The following is a 24,707-nucleotide window of genomic DNA, read 5'->3' on the forward strand; positions in this document are numbered from 1 at the left end:
AGTTAAGTATATTTACCTGCTCATGGCAATTGGATAATAAAGTTCTGTCCACCAGACTAGTTTTGTAATAGTAATGGAGCAAATCAGGAAAGTAATTTTAGCTTTAACAGTAGGATTATTGACATGACGCATTTATCTCCATTGAACAACATAAACCTTACAAAGCAATGAAATTGTGAACATATTTGACACATTGAGCAATTCATGCTTCAGGCTGGAAACCCTTTTGAAACCCATTGTACAGTACATGTCAACAAAACCACTTCAGAGCTTATTTCATGACATTCTGCTTACCGGATTAGTGTGAGCACCTAGTGGCCCAGTGTATTTTGTTGATCACCCATAATCCAATTACCCAAAACCACAATGTGCCGCTGTCTATTGGAAATTGCCTCCTACAATTTAAAATGCATAGCTTTTCACCTTAGCCTGAGAGGGAGAATGAAGCTAGGTGACTCCGTGCTAAGCTGTGTATCTTAGCAGTCACGTGAGGCACTCTCCAAAGGGGTCACCTTCAATGGCGTGGCTGAAGTGTCAATGTAATGCCCCATGTTAATTGGCTAGATCTAAACATTAAACCTGGTATAAAGCAAGACCTCATGTAAAGCTGGCCTCAACAACACCAATACCAAAAATGAGCTTTTATGCTTGTTACATTCTGACTTTATCACCTTACCTGTAAGAGCATTGCAAATATTCAAAACCAATATTTATTCTGCTTTAAATCATACATAATTCAGTTATTAAAAAAATTTTTTATCTTGTAGCTTTATAACCTTTGTGCGGTTTCCCCACACATTATGTATTTAATCAATATCTGTTTGGATTGAAATTAAAATAAAGGAGGAATGAGGCTAACACTATTACACTCCTTTAATAATAGACACATCTTTTGGAGTTTCATATGATTTCAGAACACACTGTGTCACCCAGATAAGTTGAAAGGCAATGTGGCTGTAATGTCACTTGATAAATAAGGGGGTGTTTGCTCATTGAGTTTGGGGCACATATTGAGTGACAAGCTAAGGGTTTCTTGGGCTCAAGTCAAGACAATTGAGAGAACTGTGTGCTTGGGAATGTTGGTCACAGCTGGCTAACGTCAGACCAGCTATTTCTGGGCTCTGGTGGCCCTATTTAAACCCCTGTAAAATTTTGTCTGTGTCTTTGTGTGATGGCTTCATTATTGCCCCATTGTCCTTCAGAAACTAAAGCTGGTTTGTTCTTGGCATTCATAAAAAATTACTTAGAGGAGTTACTTGGTATATCCATTCATTACAGAATTTAACATTACATTGTTACAGCATTTGTCTTTTTTGCTGTTTTTAAAGACTTTCTTATTATTTGAATTAAGTTATTCCATAGGAATGTAGTTCATCTCTGAAGGTTATGGCTGTAAAAATGGGTTATATTCTCTGGTATGTCTTCATTACTGTTTGCAGTGTGCAAATTAATCCATTTCTGAAGGCCCTTTTTTAGCTATGTGCAAAATGTAAAGCCACCTCTTGTCTATTAAAACTATTTCTTAGTCTCAGTGATGTAAGTGCCAAGAATGTAAAGTCTCTACTTGTGACTTAAGCACAGGCTATCTAGAGTAATAGTCAAGTACACAAACATACATAAAAATGGACTGATTCTGTCAAAAGAAATGAATTTACTCTAGGTGACTTATTATAAAAGGCAGACCAATTGCCTGCAGTTTTATGCAGCCCTGCACAGGAAATGGAAAATATTTTCAGCAGATTTACAAAATAATCACATATTCCCCTGATCATCCAACCCTTATATCATGGACAACTCTGTAAGCTCTAGGGTGCGCTAGTTCAATTTGTTTGGGATTTAAAATACAATCTTTTTTGTCTAAGAACGACTGTTTCATTCATCTCTGCACTCTCTCACTCCTCTTTTCTCTTCCAATGAATGTGACCTTGAAGGCAGAGTTCAGTCAAATCCTATCTAACAACCTGCTCCTTATCTCCTCTGCCTGTCCTTCAGAACTTCTATAAATTTGTGGCCTGATATTTGGAAGTGAACACCTCTGAGTTAATCAGCATGCTGCCAGCAATCGTTAAACTGTGCTGTGGAATCTCATACCAACATTTCAGGAGCATGACAGGTAGACAAACATGATTGAAAAAGATGACATTTTCTTGATTTTTTTTCTTACACTGGACTTTTGTTCCATATTGAAAAGATGTAACAGAACCTTGCATTATACTGAATCAAAGCTCATGGGCAGCTCACGTGTCTGTATGTGAAAAGATATCAGCATAACTTAACATCACCACTCCATTCACAATACATAAAAAGAACATTTTGCATTTATTCTTCTATTTAAAACATGTCTCAAACATATAAATTACATGTTACATAATACTTTTTTTGTGGTAAGTAGTATGCAACCTACTTTTTGTAGGTTCTTGCCATTTACTTTTTTTGTTCGTTTAGGATTGCAACAAAGAGCTGTGGCCGCTATTGGACAAGAAATCAATTTGATGCAACGTGGGAGTCAAATCACTTTACCAAATTGGGCAAGTCATGTACAGTGGATAAAAGCTAACTCTCACACTGGTAAGTTCAAGTACTTTTTTATTGAGAGCTCTGAACTCATGATTGTCTGAGAGTTAATTCTGAAAAGGCGGTACTAGTACAGGTACAAAACCTATTGGGCTCAGGTAATCTCCTGCATGTGGCCTTCAATATAGCTCATCCTCACAACATAAGTTTTAAAACTGTCCTGCATACTGTGCTTTTCAAGACAATTGTTCATTTGGGAGACAAATCGACGCTTTTAACAACCAATTTGTGGACTTGATTTCCAGGAAAACCAGAAAATGAAGGAACTATAAGCACACCCATGACTCTGAGGGAAGAAGAGCTGGTCTATGTAAACCAAGGGAAGGAGGCCTTAAAAAAGGCACTAGAAATTCTGCAGGACAAAGATGGGTGGAAACGGGAAATTTTAGAGGTAAGCAAAATTGTTATCTTCCACAGTTCAGATCTATTCTTCCTTCAGTAGCACTCAAACACTGCAGCCTTGTGGCAGAAATATGCACACAGCCTTTTGTTTTTGTTTCCTGGGCCTGAATTATTCTGAAAAGTTAACATTACTCACACTGGTTACGTTGTTATTGTTATTGCTATTTGCTTAGCAGACACAATTGGGAAAGACACTTTAAAATGGACACAATGTTTACTTTAATGATAAGTAAATAATAATAAGTAAAATATTTTTTACTTCAATAATTAAACAGATATAATAATCAGCCAATTCAATAAAATAACAAAATAATCAAATGAAAGCATTAATAAAGCTTGAAGCACATCGTAAAATTTAAACCAAAAATAATGCAGCAGCAAGAATATAATCATATGTAGCTTATGACATTTATACAGACAGTGTGGGGTAAAAAGCAGCAATCTGTTCTTGAGGTGAACAATTTACACCCACTTAAATTCCAAACACCCAACCAGGAACTTCCACAAGGCCTTTTATATCCAATGTATTTCTGCATGTTGTTTATTCTAAATGCCAAATTATTGCTTCACTAAATATAGTCCGAAATTGGAGTGTCATGTAAGGCTAGGCTATCTTGATTTATAAGCAACATACTGTATATGAAATACAGTGAAAGATTAACCAAATTCACTTAGTTTAAATTAAATACACAGTTATTGGACAGGGATAAACATCTCTTGCTTCATTAACTTGGCCATCGGCTTCTTATTTATTCATCTAGAACAGAGGTCTGCCACAATCCAGCAGATTTTTTTAGTTAACCGTTAAATAATCCATTTTCCTTTGGACAATTGAACTCTGGTCATTTGATCAGACGATGTCTTAGGTTTCCAAATTTAGAGATGAATTGGAACATAAATCAAAATATCCTTCATCCCTCAAGGTCCAGAATATCTTTAATTGAAGCAATTACATGCATAATTGATAAATTATGTATAGATGTTCATGCCCTTTAGAATAAATTGGAGGAAATGGCTTAGGGCATCCTATAAGACTTACTTTATTGGAGCTCTACAGGTGCAAGGTTGGAGATCCCTGATCTAGAATGTCTTGAAAGCACCGTCTTGCACTGTGGCAGTGGAAGTTATTCAGAATTTTTTCAGATTTCCCATTTGTTTGTACCGTGTTTTATTATGTACTCCTGTCCCTTTTCCTTGTGTAGGAAAGCGGTGATGTGGTTCTGAGTAAAACCCTTCCTGGAACAGGAAAGGTATTCAGACTGGAAGCAGTCCTAGATGCCACCCCTGAGGAACTTTATGATGACCTGTTTGTGAAAGTGGAGGAAATGAATCAGTGGAACCCTGATGTCAAACAAATCAAAGTACGTTTCCCAGTGTTGTCGTTTTCCAATCAGAACAACTTTGTCTGGGTTTAGAAGCTCACCACCACAAGCATTGTGTCCTCTGTACAAGGTATTGCAATAAAAAATGCTTAATCCTCTTCAATCAGTGCCAATACCACAGAAATGTCTTCTAACAATAACACTAATTACAAGTAGGAAAGCAAATAGGGGTACACACTGCAGTACAGGGAATAATATTGCAATTTGCTTTTTAGATATTAAAGCACATTGGACAGGACACCATGGTTACGCATGAGGTTTCAGCTGAGACAGCAGGAAATCTTGTGGGCCAGAGGGATTTTGTGAGCGTCAGACACTGCTGCAAACAGAAGTCCTGTATTTATTTAGCTGGAGCTGCCACGCATCTAGAAGCCTTCCCGCCTCAGAAGGGGTTTGTCAGGTACGGGTCAGATATGTTTTAGATGCACACATTGCGAACCTCGAGAGAAAAGAAGTCTCAGTGCGTTTCAGTGCACTGAAAGATTAAAAGTAACAATGGTAATCAACACTTTTTTTATTTACTATTAAATAATACTTCAGATTACCATTATTTTTTATAAATGTGCTACAGATATACAAATAGTCCTCTTTAAGCATTCCCCAAAGTGGCTTAATTGTTTCGTTTGGTGATTTTAACTCACTCTTTTATTTTTTAAAGGGTGTTATTTGGCATTTAAAGTTTTCAATTTCTCAAAATAAAAAAAAAAATTGTACTATCCAGTAAAGGCATTTGTCCAGGCTGACCTTCAGGATCGCTGGTTCGAGTCAAGTCGTTAGTGGACTGTGACCATGATTTCCCCACAAGACGTTGTGCACAATTAGCTGAGTGCAATTAAGGGTAAGGTGGGATTAGTCAGGATTGGTCTTTGCCTCTCCTCCAGTTGGCTCTGAACCTACAGCGTTGGACAAACTTGGGTGTGATGTTAAAAGATGACTGACTTGAAAAGTGGGCAGGTTGGAGGTGTCTGTCTACACTTCCTCATTCTCCTCTATGTATAGCAGATTATAGCTGAGAGCTGAGACATGAAAAACACACAACTGACAATTCCAAATTGGGTGGTTACAAAATGTTGGTGATTCTAAATTTTAAAAAAAGTTATTGTACATAATGAGAGGTCATAATAACATTTCCATGTGAATTATTGACTTATGGATTAGGATACTGTTGAATGTCCAATTGAAGATAATTTCAATAAAATACTAACAAATGTATTCTGCCTTCTCCTCTAGAGCTCAAGATGGACCTATGTGCATTATCCTACAGCCACTTGGGGAGGAAAAGAAGAAATGTCAGCTCACATGGCTTCTTAATATGGATCTCAAGGCAAGATGATCTTACTTTGCAGATCTACACCTTCAAAAATCAGCTTTAAATATTATTTTGATCTGTCTTGACACTTAAAGTATTGCAAAGAAAAATGCACAGAGTTTGTTTCCTTTTATAAACTGGCTACATCAACCCATCCAACATGTTCTTTTTGATTCCTGAATAGTTCTGGTCATATTTGGTTAGCATTATATGCAAAATCGTTTCCTATAGAAGTTAAATTGTTCATGTTAAAACAAACATTTTCTTCAAAGTAATATGCCTGCCACTTCTTACTTAAACTCCAGCTTAGATAAGCTCACACGTGTCATATTGGAATCAATTGCTGTTGATGAAACATGCACTCAATGAGAGTGAAAAAATCAATGCAATCAATCAAATCACAGCAGCTCTGTGCACACAGCAAGAACTTCAAATGTGGACTTTTGAAATAACAAGACTGTGAAAAACGAAACAATTATACCAAACCCACACATCCCTCAAAGATTCCACTGCCCGAGAGCATCTCGTATGGCAGTATATATGTGGTTGTTTATAAACATATTCCCACCAAGGATACATTCCCACCAACCTTTTTGCTGAGGTGCAATCTAAAGCATGTCATGAACCACGTCCGCTCTATCCGCCTGACCTACACCAGTTATTGTAGGATACAGAAAACAAAGCATGAGAGGAAATATTAAGTCCACATTGTGATGTTTGCAGTGCTTGCTTGCATTTGACATTCTATTGGATTCACTGCATTGCACTGAATATAATCTCTCAGGGACTGGCCCCCAGCAGGTTCACAACTTATTTACTTACTCTCTCCAAGGTACTTTTGTCCTTGCACAGGCCTTAAAGAGATGCACTGAATTAAGATTTAATGCACCCTTTGTTTAGATGTTCTTTTCATTAAAGAGTGGCTTCCGAGACCTAGGAGGACTTGGAAACAATGTTTGAAACCACCTCAATGGCTCTCTTCCCTACATTGGCCCTCAATTCTCTGATCCATTGCCTCCTGTTCTGGCCACTTTAGAACTCCTCTACCTCCCGGGTTGAACTCCGGGTCACACATCCTCATTATGCAGCCTGAGGAGAGCTCTATACTGTCTCTTTGTTCATGTGGAAACTGAAGACTCCAGACTCTGTTTCCCTTTGGCTTTTCCTTATCCTGCTGCCCTTCCTGAAATGACTATGTGGTCTGTCCTCATGTAACTGCCACTACCTAATCAGCACCGACTTCCCTTTTTATTGAGGATTTCTGTGATTTGAGCATGGTATCTGTGCTGAGACAGCTTCAACTTCAGATAAGCTTTTAATCTCTCTTTAAACACTTTATGTTGAGGGCTTTGCTTTTCCTTTGGTACTGAATGTTAGCTGCAGGCTGGCACAGTGGCACAGTGGTCGGTTTTGCAGCTGCAGGGCCCTGGGTTCAATTTGTGGGATGCTACTGTAGTTTATACTGTGTATACTCCCTGTGTTTGTGTGGGTTTCCTCTCACAATCCAAAGACAGGTAGGTTAAAATTGGCCCAGTTGCATCTGTGTTCCCAGCGATGGATGAGTGGCCTGTCCATGGTGTATCATGCCTTGTGTGCGATACTCCCTGGATTAGGTTCCAGGTCACCATGACCCTGAATTGTATGAAGCAGTTAGACAATAGATATGTGTTAGCTGTGTGTTCCTTTGGTTTCTCTATGAACTGACACAATATCCACAAGAGTATGTATTAAAACATATCGATGTGTTGCTTGTTTCAGGGCTGGCTACCAAAGTCCATCGTCAATCAGGTTTTGCCGCAAGCCCAGGCTGATTTTACAAAACATTTACGCAAACGGCTGTCAGCAAGGCTGGTCCCCCTGCAGCACTGACACACACGGATCGAGGCGTAGCTGATGAAGATGCTTGAGGAAAGACTGTTGGACTCTACAGCTGTTCCACATCAACCTGCTTCTCTGGCCCAGCTGCTCTGTGCGCACAACTACTGTAGCACTTCAGAGAGCTAAAGAAGATCAGGTTGTACAAGCAGAGACTGAGAGACAACCGAGTGATTGTGGTTAAACTGAAAATTATGCCAGTTCCCTCAGAGGTGATTGAAAATAAAGCCTCAAATATGTATTTATTTTAATAGGAAAGGATACTATGGCAACACAGACCTCAAAGTCTAATGTTTCTTCTTGTATTTTCTAACTGTTGGCTGTAGGAGCTTTACTGCTGGTACTGTACATCTCAGCTAACTGTTGCATCATTAGGTGTGTCAAATTGTTATCAGTAAATCAGGTAAATACATCATTGCTTTGTTGCCACCATCTGCATGACAGCAAATGGCTATGAAACTGATCAATGGTCTTTGATCATTAATTTTTCCAGGAAATGTTTTGAGACTTGCTCTGCTTGTTACTGTACATCTAAGACCATGAAAACATTTAAGAATACTAGTTTTATAGTTTATTCTAGTTTTAGTTCATTTTTTAGTACTAAAAATGCATATTTATCTACAAAACATGTCATACTCCAATAAACCAATTTGTCCTTTATCTTGAGTTCCATTTTTCAATGAATGCAAATACTTTCTGACATGAGAAACTGTTAAGCAAAGAAACCTGTACTCTTTTGTACTCTATATGTATGCTTTTAAATATTTTCTTTTGCAGAAAGAAAAAATAGTTCATGTACTTTACACAGCATATTGATAGAACCAGGCAGAAGCAAACAACTGCAGATGAGATTACATTCAAATCAAAGACATTTTATTTCTTAATAAACATCTGTTATTCCATTATTAAAACTGAGGTCTTGGGAATACATCCGAAGTTATTAAAGCCAATTTTTTTCACATTTTTAGAGCTGTAATAAAATATATATTGACATTTGTAACACACCACAAAGTAGTGTATAAAGTAAACTACAGACTGCAGACACAATCTCATTGTTCTTGTGAAAACAGTAATGTTTTTACTCACAGTTGTGTAATGACAGTTACACTCTTAAATATGTATGCTCCTGATGGAAAGTGTGTAGAAATGTGTGCCAGTGTTTCATTTTCTGAAGAAGCATATTCTCTTCACAATAAAGCACCACTGTTATTGCTACTGCTGTAAAAACATGATCAGAAATAAATATACAGATCGCTGTGCTATCTGGATACAAAATACCAGTACAAAACAAAACCTTCCCTGTGGAATACAATGTATATGTCACAATACTCAACTACACCATTGTTTAGCATTCAAGAATGTTAAGGTTCCACAGAGACATCATATAATAATGGTCTCTGTCACTCAGTGAAGTCTGTGTCTAGGGCTTTGCCATGACTTTTGGATAGGCTACAACACGTTTCACCATCACTGTGATGGTACAGTAACAAACTGGATTCATTTTCAAATATTTTTGAATGCACTTTTTATATTTTCCTAACATTTCACAATTTAATAAATATTAACATTTAAAGCTCTCATTCACGTATATACAAGAACTATACAACACGTCATGGAGTTAACGAATGCAAGTCAGGAAGGAAACACACTGAGCAGCATCAGGGCCCTCTCCTTTTCAGACTCACATGATCTAAATCTAGTTTCTCTTCCTTTCCATTACAGTACACTTTATTCTACATGGTTTCCTGTTCATTTTTATAGGATGCTGACATTTACAATATATACATTACTTGAAAATATATCAAGTTATTAAAAAAACAATTTGAATTTAACACAAGTACTGTATATGTAGTTTCACAAAGTTTCACAAAGGTAATTCGTATTTTATAGAATGTGAGAGTGATGTGTTACCATAGATAGCTGGGCAGCAATGTGTTCCAATTAAAATCATTCTTTGGGAAAATAAATTTTGGAAACTGATTTTTAGGAGCGTGTTAACAATTGACCACTAAAACAAGGATTTATATACGTAGTCCCTATTCAGTGTCAAGTTCTGCAAATCACAGCGCCCATATAAGGTATTTAGTTAATACCTCATATCTTCACAAAATCAGTACAACAGTAGTTCTGATGCACTTAAATAATATGTTAAGACACTTGTCCACTGATCCAAGACATTGTTAGCCTGTCTCGTAGTCCTTTGAGATTATAGCACCTTGAGTTTTGTCCTTCCGTTTCTCATTTTGAGCAGAGGATTTTCTGTAATGCAGGATTTGTGCATGAAATTGACCAGTTTTGAGGTATAACCACTACTGGTGAAAGTCCATTTGTACAACAACAATTCTTTCAGCCAACCGGTTGCAAAACGGGCCTCAGCATCAAACAAATGAATACAAAGTTCAAAACTGTTAGCTTCTGAATGTGAGGGCATTGTGGTTTGGCACAGCCACGGAGGGTGTCCCTGTTCATGTCACCACGGGCATGGTTCTGTGCGTCAGGTCCCTCTCAGATCCCAAGCCATCCCTTCTTGATCTGGGTAACCCTGAGGCGCCTGCAGTGCTGTTTCGGCTGTTTTTGCCAGGCGTGTTTCTGCTTGGGTCTGAGGCAGGCCTCCGCGGGGCGGCGGCGGCGGCTTCGGGGGCACGCTCGGCGCCCGCCCCTGCCGTTCTGTGGCCTGGAGGTAGAGTGGCCGCGTCTCCCGGGTCCTCCTGCCCCAGCGGCGACGCGTTGCCAGCGGTGCCCTGAGAGCGAGCCGGGGAGCTCGCCGCCGAGGGGCCGGCGGGCCTGAGACTCCCGGGATCGACGGTGGGGGCGGGCGACTTAGCTTTCAGTTTCCTAGCAGCAGCTTTGGTCGTGGGAGGTCGGCTCTGTGCCATGGGGCCGACCATTTCCGGCGAGGGGAGAGGGCTGGGCTGGGCGGTGGTGGTCCCCAAATCCCCCAGTGCAGAAGTAGCTTTGTCAAAACCGGGTGGCAGCGTAGTTCCAGCTACTTGCTTGTTACAGGACTCGCAGCACAGCTTGTTGTAGCCCGGAATGGAGCAGTAGCGAGCCAGGACCTCCATCTGGCAGAAGATGGATTTATCACCAAGGCACGGCTCATCTGAGAGAACCAACAAGTCAGTCAGTAGTCGGAAAACTGCTGCGGCGGGTCTAGCCTTTGAAATCTGTGTCCTTATGTGCTGCTAAAAGATCCTGTCCAAACTGTAGTTTGCACTAGTTAGCCTCAATCTTTAGAGAATGGATCTTAAGATTTTAAACCATTACGTCTAGTTAGCATTAAGGTATTGCATTGGGTGTTCCTAAAAAAGCATAATGCTTTCCCTATACAGCAAATCTGTAAAGTATTTTATTTACAAATAAAGCATTTTCCTAATCTGCAGTAAATTTAATGATTTGGTGCTGTTTCTCTTTCCAAAGCTGGCAAGCATACCTTAGATTTCCATTCACTGAAGGATATTTAGTGATATCTTTATTTTGTAATGTGTAAATGGCTTAATTCTTTAGCAGAGCCCCTACTGACTACTTACATTTCTAATCTGACAAGACAAACATGAGAAAAAAGCATTACTGTAAAATATAAATGCTTATTTGCACTGGTTGAAAAGTCTCTGTATGTAGGTTAACATTGTGCATTCTACTGAATCCCTTCAATCCCTTCAAAATTACAGAGCCATACCCAAACTCTTTTTGAAGCAAGATTCTGCTGAACTAAGCATTAGAAAAACAACTCTGCAACTATGTGTCAAATGCAGGACCATACTACATCATAACACTAGATGTAGTCTACAACTTCGGGTCCTAATCTTTCTATAAAAATAGCTCAGTGAGGAAAAACCAATTGGTGCCTGATTTTCGTAACCACACAAAGTGTGGGCCATTATACAGTATGCACGTCTCAAAGAGGGATGTACAAAGAGCAAGTACAGATGCAGTCTGTGATGTGGGTGTAACTTGGCTTGTCTTCACACAGACCTGAGATACTTCAATATTAACATAGCCTTGAAATAAGAAAGAAAAAAACATGAAAAAGTGTCTGGATAAATCAAACTGATAACACAAGCTGCTTTCACCACCAGACTGAGGTCCAATTCTCTATGTAATTTTCCTATTAAAAGTATTTAAATATTAATAATTCAAATCAATTAACCCTAGTTAGGTCACAGAAATAAGTGAACAGTACTAACAAAATAAAACCACAATAAAAAGTATGATCACAATGATGTTTTCAGAATTCTTACATTCATATTTCTGAATACTTACTTGTAGAAATTTTATTAACAGGGCTTTCTGGAGCAATCTGAGATACCCATTGTACCTTTGGGGTCACATTCTCCACAGTTTCCATGCTTGTGGAGGGTAACACTGATTTCCCTATAACATTGAAGGAAACAATGATGTAGATCAGTTTCTTTCTGTATTTATCTCAGAAACCACCATAAAGGACACCTGGTCACAAACCATACACTAGTGATCATAATTTTAGAAGCTGTTCTTTTGCTTTAAAAAGGTACTTTTCAAAGGCTTCAGTTACTGGGTAATAACTCTAACGAGGCAGGAAAAAAAATCAGCCTGTCTCATTCGTACTGTTGGAAAATGGGTATTGCTATGCCAGAAGAAACTTGCATTCACGTTTCAGGACATTTTAGCACAAGATCACAAGTTGTCTTTCATTTCACTTCATTAAAAGAGCTACTGTTTCCTTTTCCCATTCAAGTTCATAGAACTCCCTCTTCATTCCACTGCTGACAACAAAGGACACTCCCAGAAAGACTAGATCCCACCCTACCAAGAAGGACATGGTCTGAGGCCATCAATTAAGGCTTATACACAGCAGAAACAATGATAAAATCAGCGGGCGGCACACAAAGGCAAGAACTACATCAGATCCTGCAAATACAAAGTCCTCTGTCCAAGATGAACAGGAAAGTAACTGGCAGCACAAGGACAAAATTAAAATCTGCAAACGCAGAGCTTAGATGAACAAATGACTCAGGCTTCTTCATAGCCAGAGATGGTCATCAATACATTAATCTCAATTTGAATTGTCTACTTTATGTCCTGCTATTTTTTAAAGCAGGTAAGTTTTAAATCGTAGGATTTAAACAAATATTTTCTTTCTGAAGCATAAGGATGAAAGTAAAATTACCCTCCTGTTCTTAAAATTCAGATTTTTTTACCTCTGGCATCATCTTTTAATAAATATAAATAGTGCTGGAAACAGCTGTTTTTTAAACAACTTTGCATTTCCCAGGAGCTGACAAACAGAATTTCCCCATCAATCTTGCACATAGCATACCATTAAAAATGTTGAGGAGCATGATTATTAGGAAAAATACCACAAAAAACATCATTTCAGTATAGTACCGAATAAATTATTTATTAACATGATTTATTTATTTCCAAACCCAACCCATGTCCTAACCTTTGTTTAAAGAGGGGTGTGCTAAAATCTAACAAACAGTCCTTAGCCTTTCAGACACCTCTAACTACGTTTTCCTCTTTTACCTGGACAGGACTCCAGTTTACAGATGAGCACTGTTTCTGGCTTCGGCCCCTCACAGTGCCCTATGCTGTTATCGGTAGATCTGCACACAACCTGCCGCTGTTGAATTCCCTCACCACAACTCACAGAGCACTGCAAAAATAAGAGACAGGAACATTTAGTCTGTAACTTCACTTATGAATGAGAGACTATTCCATATTTAATTATTATTATTATCATCGTCATTATTATTAACAATCTTCTGATGGTTTGATCACAAATAGAAAAGTCACGGGAGACTCTGGGCAGCTGTTTGATCAATGATGTTTAGATGTGTGTACTCACGAAGTGCACTTGTGTAGGAGGAAAAATGTTTCATTTTCTGTTTCTTGATTTCATACAGTACATCCCATATAAAAGAACAGTGCTTCATCCCTTGGTGCTACATTTTTGTATACCTGGAAACTGGAACTTTTTTATGTGACAGCCCACTTTCATTCAGGCGGACTGCAATGCTTTGACTGGGGTTTATTAGAGATGAGATCATGCTTTGGCCCGTATTGCTTATTGTAGCTTCTTGTCTGTATCCTTCCAATTAGAGCCAAAAACCCACCTGAGACCAGGCTCCTGTTCTCCACTGTGCAGGACAGGGAGAGCGGCTGCAGGGTCTGCGTGTCTCAGGACGTTCCTCAGTGCAGTACTTAGTGTGGACTGTGCGGTTCGTGCCATTGTGCAGTGCCTGAACACACTGCACTACTCGTGACTGGAATCCCAGTTTCCCACACGTTTTGCTGCAGGGATTCCAGTCTTCAGCCATCCACCTGAAAGACAGAGACACATTCTGCAGCACCTGCTAGAACCGAGGGAGTTTCTAGCTACGGGGGAGGGGCTTCCCTCTGCAACCCTGGCTACAGGGGAGGGGCTTCCCTCTGCAACACAGGCCACAGGGGAGGGGCTTCCCTCTGCAACCCTGGCCACAGGGGAGGGGCTTCCCTCTGCAACACAGGCCACAGGGGAGGGGCTTCCCTCTGCAACCCTGGCTACAGGGGAGGGGCTTCCCTCTGCAACCCTGGCCACAGGGGAGGGGCTTCTCTCTGCAACACAGGCCAAAGGGGAGGGGCTTCCCTCTGCAACACAGGCCACAGGGGCGGGGCTTCTCTCTGCAACACAGGCCACAGGGGCGGGGCTTCCCTCTGCAACCCTGGCTACGGGGGAGGAGCTTCCCTCTGCAACACAGGCCACAGGGAAGGGGCTTCCGTCTGCAACCCTGGCTACAGGGGAGGGGCTTCCCTCTGCAACCCTGGCCACAGGGGAGGGGCTTCCCTCTGCAACACAGGCCACAGGGGAGGGGCTTCCCTCTGGGTGGACTTCCCTCTGCAATCCTGGCTACAGGGGAGGGGCTTCTCTCTGCAACACTGGCTGCAGGGGAGGGGCTTCTCTCTGCATTCCTGGCCTAGCTTGGACATCACAATGAATTTAATAGATCTGACAGATTTCTCCTGGAAATATTTTCCTCAGATCTAAGGTCTTGAATCTCTCAAAACATCCTAAGGAAATGTTATTTCCACATGTATCTTTAAAAAATGTCTTTAGATATTTCAGCAGAAGTTAAAACTCACGCTGGTTGACTGCATTCGTTAACATTGCATCGTTTTCTGATTGGTTTGGGTTTCTTGCTTGTTTCGCAGAAGTTCCGATGCACCATCCTGCTGTCACTTTTTCTTCTGCATCCATATTTTGTGTACTGTATTCCTAGAAAATTAAACATCAGAGTCTACAAACATCTCTCTCTTCAGTGTCTTCTTACTGTTCTAAGGACATTTTATAAGATCATCTTATTATGTAAAGAGACTCAAATCATTTTCGACAGTGGTTTTGCAAACACAAATTGACAAGTAGATTAGTATGTAGAAGTGCTCACTATACATTTTTCCAGTAAGCAAGTCAAAAAGACATGGCCACATGCGTGACCCTTAGTTGAACTTCTGATTACATATTTTATCTTTGCTTTTGAAATTGACCTTGACATGCAGCGGGTTATATTTGACATGGCATTCCATTCACAAAGTGCGTATTTGGAAGTCAGCTTGGTTATTAAATCAACTACATTATTAAAATTGTACCACAAAGCAATGAAATTGGGCACATATATTGTACAAATAGGACCATATCAGGAACATCTTCCCAAGGACATTGACAGTACAAACCAGAAGGCATGAACATAGATGGTAGCTGGTATTGAGAATGAAAAACAGGGCACCTAATTACATTTAAAAAAATGAGGTGGCATATTTCAAATTGGGGGGCTTTTTCTATAACTGTAGGTGCTTCCTTACGGCAGAACTACCACTGTCACAGATGCATAAGACACATGGCCAGACTGAGCACATACAGTGCCTCTCTTATGTTTACTGTTTCTGTCAATGAGTGTGAGTTTTCCCAAGTCTCATTTGTATGTGTGAGACTATTGCGCCAGGGTGTAGTTTTCTTGATATAGTTTGAACACACAAACAAAACTTATAAGCCCCTCTATTTTCCAGTGAAAACAACTGACCAGAATTTTCAGCAATTTGCTTGTGGAGATTGAATCCACATTTCTTGAAGATTCCACAAACCCACCTCCCCCACAGGGTTTGGAGCACTGTGACCAGCTCTTTAAGGCCCATTCATAAGTGTCGAGCTCAGCTAACAAGACGTTATTATTGCCGATCACTGGTAGCAGGTCTTCGTGAATGATGTACTTGTACGTCAGGCTGATCTTGGAGTCGTCTTCTTGAGGAATAACCTAGTAGGCAGACAAAATTCAAGCTTCAGCACCTAAGAATAGTAAAGTAATATCAAATGCTGGTGATCACACAACATACAGTCTCTAATAAAAGTACAAAAATGGAACCCCTTTCCCATTCCCCAATTGAAATGCAGGTTCCTACCAGGATGACAATGCCTTCATGCAGGGGGCCAGTTGTTTTCAGGGATTCTTTCCCGTCTCCAAAGGTATATTCCCACTCCAAACCACTGTCGATGAACGTTTTGGATTTGGCATCTTCACTTTTTGCATTTAGTATGAAGTTGCCTGTTATTTGGTTTTTAACAGCTGTTACACAAGAGAAAGAGAGAAAAAAAAATATTTACCCTTTAGACCACATCTCAACAGAAGACTAAATATTTTCTAATTCTTAAATGGCATATAAAGGAAGAGCTTGCACATCAATGCTTCTGCTAATATTCCTAATGAAATCTTACTTGGCATGTAATTTCAATTAGGAGGCTGTTAATGTACTGAGGGTCTCTAATGTCCTACAAGATTCCACTTCCAGGGAATTAAAAGCTGGACATGAGAAACCTAGCAAAAAAGCAAGGAAAAAATAATGCTCTTTGCTGAGCACAAAGATCAAAAAGATTTTTTAAAACAAGGTCTTTTTAAAACAAGAACATTTCTACTTGTTCTCAATGCTAAGAACACAAAACAATAGACACCTATTTGTTTTTCTTTAAGAAAAAGAAAAACATTTCTCACCAGTCTTGTACATTATGAGAACTAGAGCATATAACTTTGGAATTTATCACATTAAAGTGGCTTCTGATATATTTCCCGGGATCAGTACTTATAACAGTGATAATGATTATTATTACTACTTTTATGTCTTAAACATTTATTTTTATGTGAAAGTTTCCTTCCAGTCTAAGTTTGCCTGAGCCACACAGTTCCCTTCATCAATAATCCTGAAGGCTCCTTCTCATCTTCCTTTGAATTAATAGCTTTCTCAGAAAGACCTATTTAGGAGTGCTTGGCGCAGTGCCACAGACCCTCTGAGTTAGAGATCTACACAGAGAGGTATTGTGTGTTCTTAATGAAGAGTCACAAAAACTCGCCTATACCTGACAGAGCTCAAGGGGCTCCTACAGAGCTCTCAGAGACAGACACAAGCAACATATCAAATAACATCAGGATACATCAATGTTTACACTTTATTAGCAGCTTAGAGCCCTCTTTTTATGTTGCTGTAACATTCACGTTTATACGGTTAGTTGTACTGTTGTCTACTCTAAACTTCACTTTAAAAATAAAAAGTAAAAATACTTCTAGTATTATTACTATATTTAAGAAGTGAGAATAACAGATGCGGAACAAGACAGAATAGTAATGAGGCATTTAGTGCCGCTACACCATAGCACTTGGCTTACAGTTTGATTACAGTTTGGGACTCCTTGTGTGTGGAGTTTGCATGTTCTCCTCGTGGCCATGTGGGTTTCCTTTGGATGCTCTGGTTGCCTCACAGAGTTGGAAAACACGCTGGCTAGGTTACATGGCACCTCTGAATTGCCCACTCCCCAACCCCTTTGCATTTGTGAGTGGATGCATGTGAGTGTGTGTGCCCTGCAGGGTGTGGTCCATTCTTGTGCCCTGTAACTGCTGGGAGTGCAGTCCTGGATAAGCCAGTTACCAAAAGCAAATTAAGTGAAATTAGATTATCACCTTTATAAATAATTTGATCAAGATTTTAAGGTTTGTTTCACTGCCAAGAAGAAAAGTGGATGCTTTGTAAAGTGTGATCACTTCAATACAAGTAGAATTTCACAAATTTAGCAAAGAAGAGTCCACTAGCTATTTCACCTTTATAGACACACCTGCAAAATCAATACCTAATTACTTATAACTCTTTTGATGTGAAGTACTAATGCTTAACAATAGAAGAAGCTGTGTGGGTGAAGTTTCTAGGTCATGACAGTAATTTCAATTGAGATAAATGTCTCTGAAGCTTTTATATAACCTGGACAAGGTTGATATTTGAACAGGAACTGAAGGAATACTTCACTTTCACTTTGGAAATACTTTTAATGAAGTTTGAAGGTGGACTGACGTAAATCAAAACTTTTTTCAAGCACTCTTCTGCATAGATGGTACAGAATAATGTGTGCATATTAGTTCTGGTAATGCAGTGTACTTACCAATGACATGGGGAGAGGTTTCATTTTCCTCTATTAAAATGTGCCTTGCCCCAGCAGGGATATCAAACATCTTCAGCATTCCTAATTAAATTAAGAAATGAAAGGAATTAATTCAGCATAGGAAACACTGTTATGTCCTACTAATGTCAAGCAATGCTGTACAGAACTACCCAGTAGACCCAGGGATGCTGCACAGCTGATGATAAATGGCTGCACATAATATAAACTGCTGTCATTCTACATGATCCTCTTCATACTCTCCAATTTTAGTCACAATACATCTTCACCTCTCCCCACATAAGGAAGAAGATAAATATCTTAGGGGGTTAATTTCTGGTATTTTATACTTTATAAAATCTTCTACTTGAGTGAAGTGAAACAAACTGACATTGCCTACAGTAAAGCTGAAAATCGCCTTCAGTACAGCTGGTGTCCTGCAGTGCAGTTCTTCCTTCCAATTAAAATCTAGAATTAACTACTCATTCATTCTGGACTCCTCCTTGCTATTAGGACAGTGGAAAGTGCTTAGGTGTGTCATTTTCAAAAATGGTAATACTGTTTCATACCCAGCTTCTTGGGGGTCTTGGTTAGTGTTAATTTGACAGTCCGGCAGTGAGAATTGTCCCCACTGCATACTCCACACTTATCCTCTTGTTTGTAAGATCCAACCTCTTTATCGCATCCCACGTGCTGGAAAAAGAAGGGAAAGTCAAGAGGCATGTTGCCCAGTGCCCAGCAAACACAAAATAAGACAAGACAAAAATGATAAAAGAACATTATGCCAGAAACAAGAAGGTATTTTACTCTGAAATAGTCTTGCAGACTTAGCGGATAACACACATCTAAACACTCCCCTCAGAATAAACTATTCCTGGTTTAGACATTGTATTATTCTCATTTTCTTTCAGCATGCAACATTAATTCTAAAAAAGGTAACTGAGAGCAGAAAAAAAAGGCCCAGTGAGCAAAGAATTAAAATCTGCCATGATGTGACACAATATCAAAACTGGAACCAAAATAATCAAAAAACAGAAATGTTAAGCAGGAATGATAGCAGCTCATCATAGTTCTGAAACACACGCCTGATATTAAGGGCAGGAAATGAAAATGAGATGAGATTCCTTACCAGGCATTCTCCACGGGCACAGACACTAAAAGAGTCTTTGTAACTGCAGCGTGTCCCATCATGCATCACCTGGTTCATGAAAACCACTTCACCTGTTTCCTTCGACTGGCAGATCAGCTCACACTTATGGGCCTCTGCAACACAGCAAAAGAAGGTATGAAGGTATCGCTTATAGAGGCAGAGTTAAAAACAAATTCTAGCTTAGGCACACTATTGTTATCCTTATAATTCATGATCTTTCCCAGATTTCTTTGACTATTTCTTCCTAGTTCAACATTTTTACAAGATGTTTTAGAAAAGTTAATGACTCAAAAGTCTCACCATCTGGATGTTCATACGGCAGCCATGTATGTTTGACGTTTTTGTGATATTTGTTGCTTCGCTGAATGCATTGCTGTGCACGGAAATCTTCATAAGGGCCAGCACACTCTTCTGTATTACATATCTGATACTCAAAGGCTGATCCGGGGCAGTCTCGTCCGCCATACGCAGGTCTGGAGAAAACAATCAGGTAAAATGATTAATAGAATGTATTTAAGTACCTGTGGTTTGTAAGGATTTATATTTCTTTTAACACCCCTGAGGCAACTGGCTTCTGTAATGGAAGAGGTCAGCATTGTTGTTTACTTCTCGGGACACCTCCTTGTTTTCACCCATTCCATCTCTTTTCAACAAACACTTAGTCTAATACAGGGTCACAGTGAGTCAGATCCCAGTAGACACTTGAATTCATATGGCGTGCCCTCTCTGTAAAATGTTCGAGCAGGGAGCTGCGTCAGCACACGTAGGCTATAAAGGAGCAGGTAAAGATTCATTCCACGCTTAAAGGTAAAGAAGAAACAAAACAGCATTGCTTTTCTTTACCTTTCAGCATGGAATGAACCTTCACCCGTTGGTTTCTGTAAACTTAAGTGGCTCAGTGACACACCGAGACATGGGTAATCTGGTGTTTAATATTTCATATACAGGCGGCCTTGAGACATCATGGCTTTAGGGGAGACAGAAAAATTCAGAAGAAACACTGAGCTACATGAGCACACTTTAATTGCCACAGCCTCCTCTCCCATACGGGGACTTACGGTGGGTTGTTGCACTGCCTGCTGCGGGAACGCACTCCGCCTCCGCAAGACCTGGAGCAGGAGCCAAATTTGTTCCAGGAGCCCCAGCTTCCGTCGTGACTATAGGGCTGCTGGGCAGACCTCCAGATGCAGTGGCCCTTAAAGCACCACTAGACACAGGCACAGATTTCACATCACATAGGGAAATAGAAAAACACATACTTACATCACTGTCTATAGCAAATGTTGCAATAAAGCAAAGCCTGGTTTGATTTCTTTTTTAACATGGCTAAATTTCGGCAGGTTCTGGAAAACCATTCAATCAGTCCATGGTTTGGGTTCTGAAGATACAGTGGTTTCCTTGCAGTTATACTCTGTGTTCACTAAACAGGTTGTTCTAAATGTTCCACATTTGCTTGCACCCATAGAACAATAAGCTTTAAAACCTCCACTCCCTCACACAGACTTCCTTTGATTGTTCTCCTACATTTCTTTAATTCCATTTTGCTAAGTGTTTATCTCCTGCAATGCTTGGACTATGTAAAGGTGTAGTACAAGATTATTATAATACTTGTATCTTTCTGTCTACAGAGGACATTAGTACATTTATTACAGATGAGTAACAGTCAACTATAAAGCTATTAATCATTAGAAGTAACTGATACGAATGACTATTGAAACAATGATTACACTCACCTTTCCTGGAGCACATTCTGTCCCATCTACTGGTGGTCCCTTCTTAGTTTTACAGAAATATTGATTATCTGGGTGGCTGCACCACAGCTGTTTACAGGGGTCGTATGTTCGAAACTAAAACAAAAACCATATCATGGTGTCAGAAAATACTGTATATTCTTTACTTTGGAAAGGAATGTCTGATATCTAGCTCCTCTTGAGCAATCACACAAAGAATGTGCTATATCCTGGCCCTCTTGAGCAATCACATATCAACTGGGAAAATTCCAGTACCTTGTGCTTTCTGGTTGTTACAACTGATACAAAAATACAAAAGTAATCACAGCATCTTCACCGCAAAAATGGTTAACAGGAACTTGTCATTAATGTCAGCTTGACCGCATTCCCTAAAGACAGTAGTGATCTGTGCAACATTGTCTATGAGCTTAAACGCATTTATGCATGTGCAGTTTCAAAACATATGACTCAGGTTGGAGGGTAAAAAGGTGTCAGAGCCTCCCTTTTCAATCCCAGGTAATGAAGTGTGAGCCTAGCCCTCTCCCTCTGTAGGACCACCCAGGGCTCGATATTGCGCTCAACAGCCCCCTTGAAACAATACTTGCCATGATTTACTCTAAACAGTCAGAGTGGGGGTTAGAGTGGGGAACTGTGTTGGCATGCAAGCAGAGGTTAGTTCCACACTGAAGAGCAAAGAGAAAAAAGCTAAAAACACAATGTTTCAGCTGTGGAGCACACAGGAATGGGGGAAGGAGGGGGGCAGCCACTATATGAGGTAAAGAGGAGGTCTGGAAGGCAATCTGTACTCAGTATTAGAAAGACATCAGCTGATCGTGGTGTGCTGGAGGAAGGAGTAAACCCATCTTACTGGTGCAGGGGTCTTTGAATCTTTGCGATAGGACACAGACACAATGGTCAATGTAATTAAGGCTGGGAGAGGTGAAATGGGGAGATCTGTGAACCTCACAGCTCTAACATGTCCTCAGAACAGTTTGGACAGTCTTTTTTCCTAATGACGTATATTGTATGAATTTCCTTTAAAACAGCATTTAGTTATTTAGAAAGACAGAAAAGTTGACACCAGTGTTGTTTTAGAACGGTACTTACAGCAGTGCACATTTTGTATCCCACTCCAAAATCAAAGCGACACTGTTCATCCATAGAGTAGTTGATCCCAGGAAGCTCCGGGAGTTTGGGCCATTTGTGCTCAAAGGGATCATCAAGTAGACAGTCATAAGAGCTGGAAACAAAACGCAAAACTGAGTACACAACATCACACTCTATAGCCTGAGATCATCTAGACCCTCCTTCCCAAACAGGCCGATGTTTTGTTCCTTATCCGACAGCAGATGCAAAATACAAGGCTATAAAAGGATTAGAAGTTAAGATGGCTGTAAAACAGGCTGATCAATAAAATCTTTCGAAGACTCGAATGCACCATTAAGAGAGGATGAGAGGATGGGACGTACTGTATGTATCTGTTGAGCTCCTGCTTGCTGCAGCGAGACCAGTGGTAGCGGTGAAAGGCAGCCTGCACCAGAGGAGCCATGATGCTCCCCATGCTGGTCTCATCAGCACAGCGATTCCCCTGGCCATCGTGTTCCATACCTAACCTGTTAAAATTGCACGTTAGTGTCTCAAGAAAGCAGCAGCAACATTAATGGTGGAGTTATTCTCCACCGCTGAAAAGTCCATCTAGTGAATACCAAGCAATACAAAATGTAGGAAACAAATCTGTAAACCTTCACAAAATACTACAGTTATAGTGCCAAAGGTAATGGCAATTGAAAGGGAATCTCTTGTTTTAGTTTTAATGTTGAATCAATATTGGTTGTTTTTTTACCTTGAAGAGGGAAATTTATATTTAAAACATTGAATGAGGCAAAAAGTTCACTTAAGCATGAATTCGTTTCAAGAAATTAAAGGAGTAAAATAAGAGATGTTTGCTTACATATAGTGCTTACATATATTCTATATTTTATATATTTAACCAATTAAAGGACAAGCAATGGATACTGTGTTCATACAGTACTGTACGTGATTGTGAGATTGCTAAATAGATCAAAGACAGTCTACTCCTACACTGCTAAAATAATTAAATAATAATCACATCCTGCTATGAACACTGGAAACAAGTGATTCTTGAAAAGGCAAGTAAAGTTCAATGTGCTTTGCAATTATCTTAAGGGAAGTAATAACACAAATAGTGCAACCTAAAAAGTTGCTGGAGCTGAAAAGCAGAGTAAGGTCAGTTCAGTTCATGCTTGAAAGTCCCAGGCTGGTCAACCTAGACAGCACTATTGAGCTAAAGCAGTGATCAGAGTTCTGATGTGAAAACCCACTAGCATTCTGGGCTTCCTGAAACACAGGAGCTATTATCAGTCAGTGCATTAATTTCATAGCAAGTTGATTCTGTCATTTAAAATGCTTGCAATTCCAGTTCAAAATTATTTTAATTATTTTCTTCTATTCTGAACGTTATCCCTTAAAACACAAACATAAAAGGAAACGCTCGCTTTAGTACCTCAAAATAATGAAAAACTAAATGCAAGAATTTTATTTAACAACTCTTTATTTAGAGGTAAAATCAGACCTGGGTAAAATGTACAAAAAACGAAAACATAATGAGCACAGTATTATCCTCAACTAAACTAGATCCCCATTATCTACAATCAGGATTAAGAAAAGAGCTCAGAGCTACTCAAGCTGTTTATATTTCTAGCTTTCAATCATAGATTTGTTTTCTAGAGAACAACATAGCACTCTTGAGTTCTTTTAGCACAAAGATTTTCCGAAATTTCTGAATTTCTTTTGTAATAATGAATGAATCATGTATATAATGTACAATGACTGTATGTATTCTCCAAATCAATCTGATGAGGTCAAATGATTTTAATTAATGTAGGCAAACTAACATTATTTTTGCTCTCGACATTTTTAATGTAGGAAATTAATCATACAAATGACCAGCTTAATTGAACCTGTAAAAATGAATTCTGCATAATTCCATAAGAGCCCAACATGCTTAGTAGGCGCTGAAAAATGTCCAAATATTACTTAACTTTTTTATTTACGGTACCATATCAGGAACAGAGTAAGTGAAAGAGAGGATCCAGGTTACTTAAACAAGCTGATTTTCCCCAGTCACAGGATACATTCTTCAGTTCATTTGCTGCCTCATAAAAATGTGAGACACTGCAGATCACTGGCAATTAAAGGTGCCTAAAGCGCCACCCTGCACTTACACATGGCCGGTCTCATGAGCCACCACAAAGGCAGAGGAGAAGCCGTCTTCATGATTCAGTGTGCAGCTTCTCAGAGGGTGGCACATCCCCGTAACCGGAGCATAACCTGGGATGGACAGAGACATTGCTGGTAAACTGGAAAGCAATAAGCAATACCCCTTCATGGGGCATTGAAGGCCCAACCCTGATGCTGCTCTGAAGAAGCAGATTTAAAATGTAAGAAATGTGGCACAGTGTTTTAATATTCTTAAGAGTAATAAAAATATTGCAATAATAAAGGAGATTATGTGGAAGGCACAGCATAGTGAGGTCCCAGTGTTCTGATTCTCAGTGTTTCTAGCACACAGAAATATCACAGCAACCTGAAGCTCCTAAAAAATCTGCTTCGTGTTTTTATTACTTTGTTGTAATTGAAGAGAAAGGTAACCTGCTGGTATGCAGATATATCATTGCAATTGTGATAAAAAGGTTTTTCAATTGGCAGCAGGCAATCAGTGAAAAATACTGTTTTGAATGTTAATATACTTGGATTACATTGAGTCTTTCATCCATCTACGGAAATGATCCTGGGGATACAGCAAATGAAGAGTATGATTATATGAAGCTTAAAA

At 39.5% G+C, this 24,707-nt stretch overlaps 2 protein-coding genes across 3 annotated transcripts in view; one reads left to right on the top strand and one right to left on the bottom strand.

The window, feature by feature from the left end:
- Positions 1–2,049: 2,049 nt before the first annotated feature.
- Positions 2,050–8,191, top strand: star2 (steroidogenic acute regulatory protein 2). The gene is made up of 7 exons (XM_015346266.2): positions 2,050–2,113; positions 2,446–2,568; positions 2,820–2,965; positions 4,179–4,337; positions 4,574–4,758; positions 5,589–5,682; positions 7,426–8,191. The coding sequence occupies exons 1-7, from the start codon at positions 2,050–2,052 to the stop codon at positions 7,534–7,536; spliced, it is 882 nt and encodes a 293-aa protein (XP_015201752.1). The 3' UTR covers positions 7,537–8,191.
- Positions 8,192–8,404: 213 nt separating this feature from the next.
- The window catches only part of LOC102694541 (A disintegrin and metalloproteinase with thrombospondin motifs 3), a 65,672-nt gene continuing 49,369 nt past the window's right edge, over positions 8,405–24,707 (bottom strand). For both annotated transcript variants that reach the window (XM_015346215.2, XM_015346217.2), the window contains 16 exons: positions 24,097–24,202; positions 22,321–22,464; positions 21,959–22,091; positions 20,855–20,968; positions 20,180–20,328; positions 19,422–19,594; positions 19,101–19,234; positions 18,541–18,664; positions 17,975–18,055; positions 15,955–16,118; positions 15,644–15,809; positions 14,644–14,776; positions 13,638–13,845; positions 13,048–13,177; positions 11,803–11,913; positions 8,405–10,642 (listed from right to left, as the gene is read on the bottom strand). In XM_015346215.2, the coding sequence (XP_015201701.2) occupies positions 10,008–10,642; positions 11,803–11,913; positions 13,048–13,177; positions 13,638–13,845; positions 14,644–14,776; positions 15,644–15,809; positions 15,955–16,118; positions 17,975–18,055; positions 18,541–18,664; positions 19,101–19,234; positions 19,422–19,594; positions 20,180–20,328; positions 20,855–20,968; positions 21,959–22,091; positions 22,321–22,464; positions 24,097–24,202 (2,705 nt within the window). In that variant the 3' untranslated portion in view covers positions 8,405–10,007. The remainder of the gene's footprint in view (positions 10,643–11,802; positions 11,914–13,047; positions 13,178–13,637; positions 13,846–14,643; positions 14,777–15,643; positions 15,810–15,954; positions 16,119–17,974; positions 18,056–18,540; positions 18,665–19,100; positions 19,235–19,421; positions 19,595–20,179; positions 20,329–20,854; positions 20,969–21,958; positions 22,092–22,320; positions 22,465–24,096; positions 24,203–24,707) is intronic.

Source organism: Lepisosteus oculatus, chromosome 4 (genome assembly GCF_040954835.1).
Source record: "Lepisosteus oculatus isolate fLepOcu1 chromosome 4, fLepOcu1.hap2, whole genome shotgun sequence".
Taxonomy (NCBI): Eukaryota; Metazoa; Chordata; class Actinopteri; order Semionotiformes; family Lepisosteidae; genus Lepisosteus; species Lepisosteus oculatus.

What these genes read in the sequence shown, in the direction of transcription:
- star2 (XM_015346266.2), top strand. Translation starts at nt 2,050, where the DNA reads ATGCTGCCAGCAATCGTTAAACTGTGCTGTGGAATCTCATACCAACAT. An exon ending in ACATTTCAGGAGCATGACAG is followed by an intron (nt 2,114 to 2,445) that starts GTAGACAAACAT and finishes TTGTTCGTTTAG; the next exon opens with GATTGCAACAAAGAGCTGTG. An exon ending in CCTCAGAAGGGGTTTGTCAG is followed by an intron (nt 4,759 to 5,588) that starts GTACGGGTCAGA and finishes CTTCTCCTCTAG; the next exon opens with AGCTCAAGATGGACCTATGT.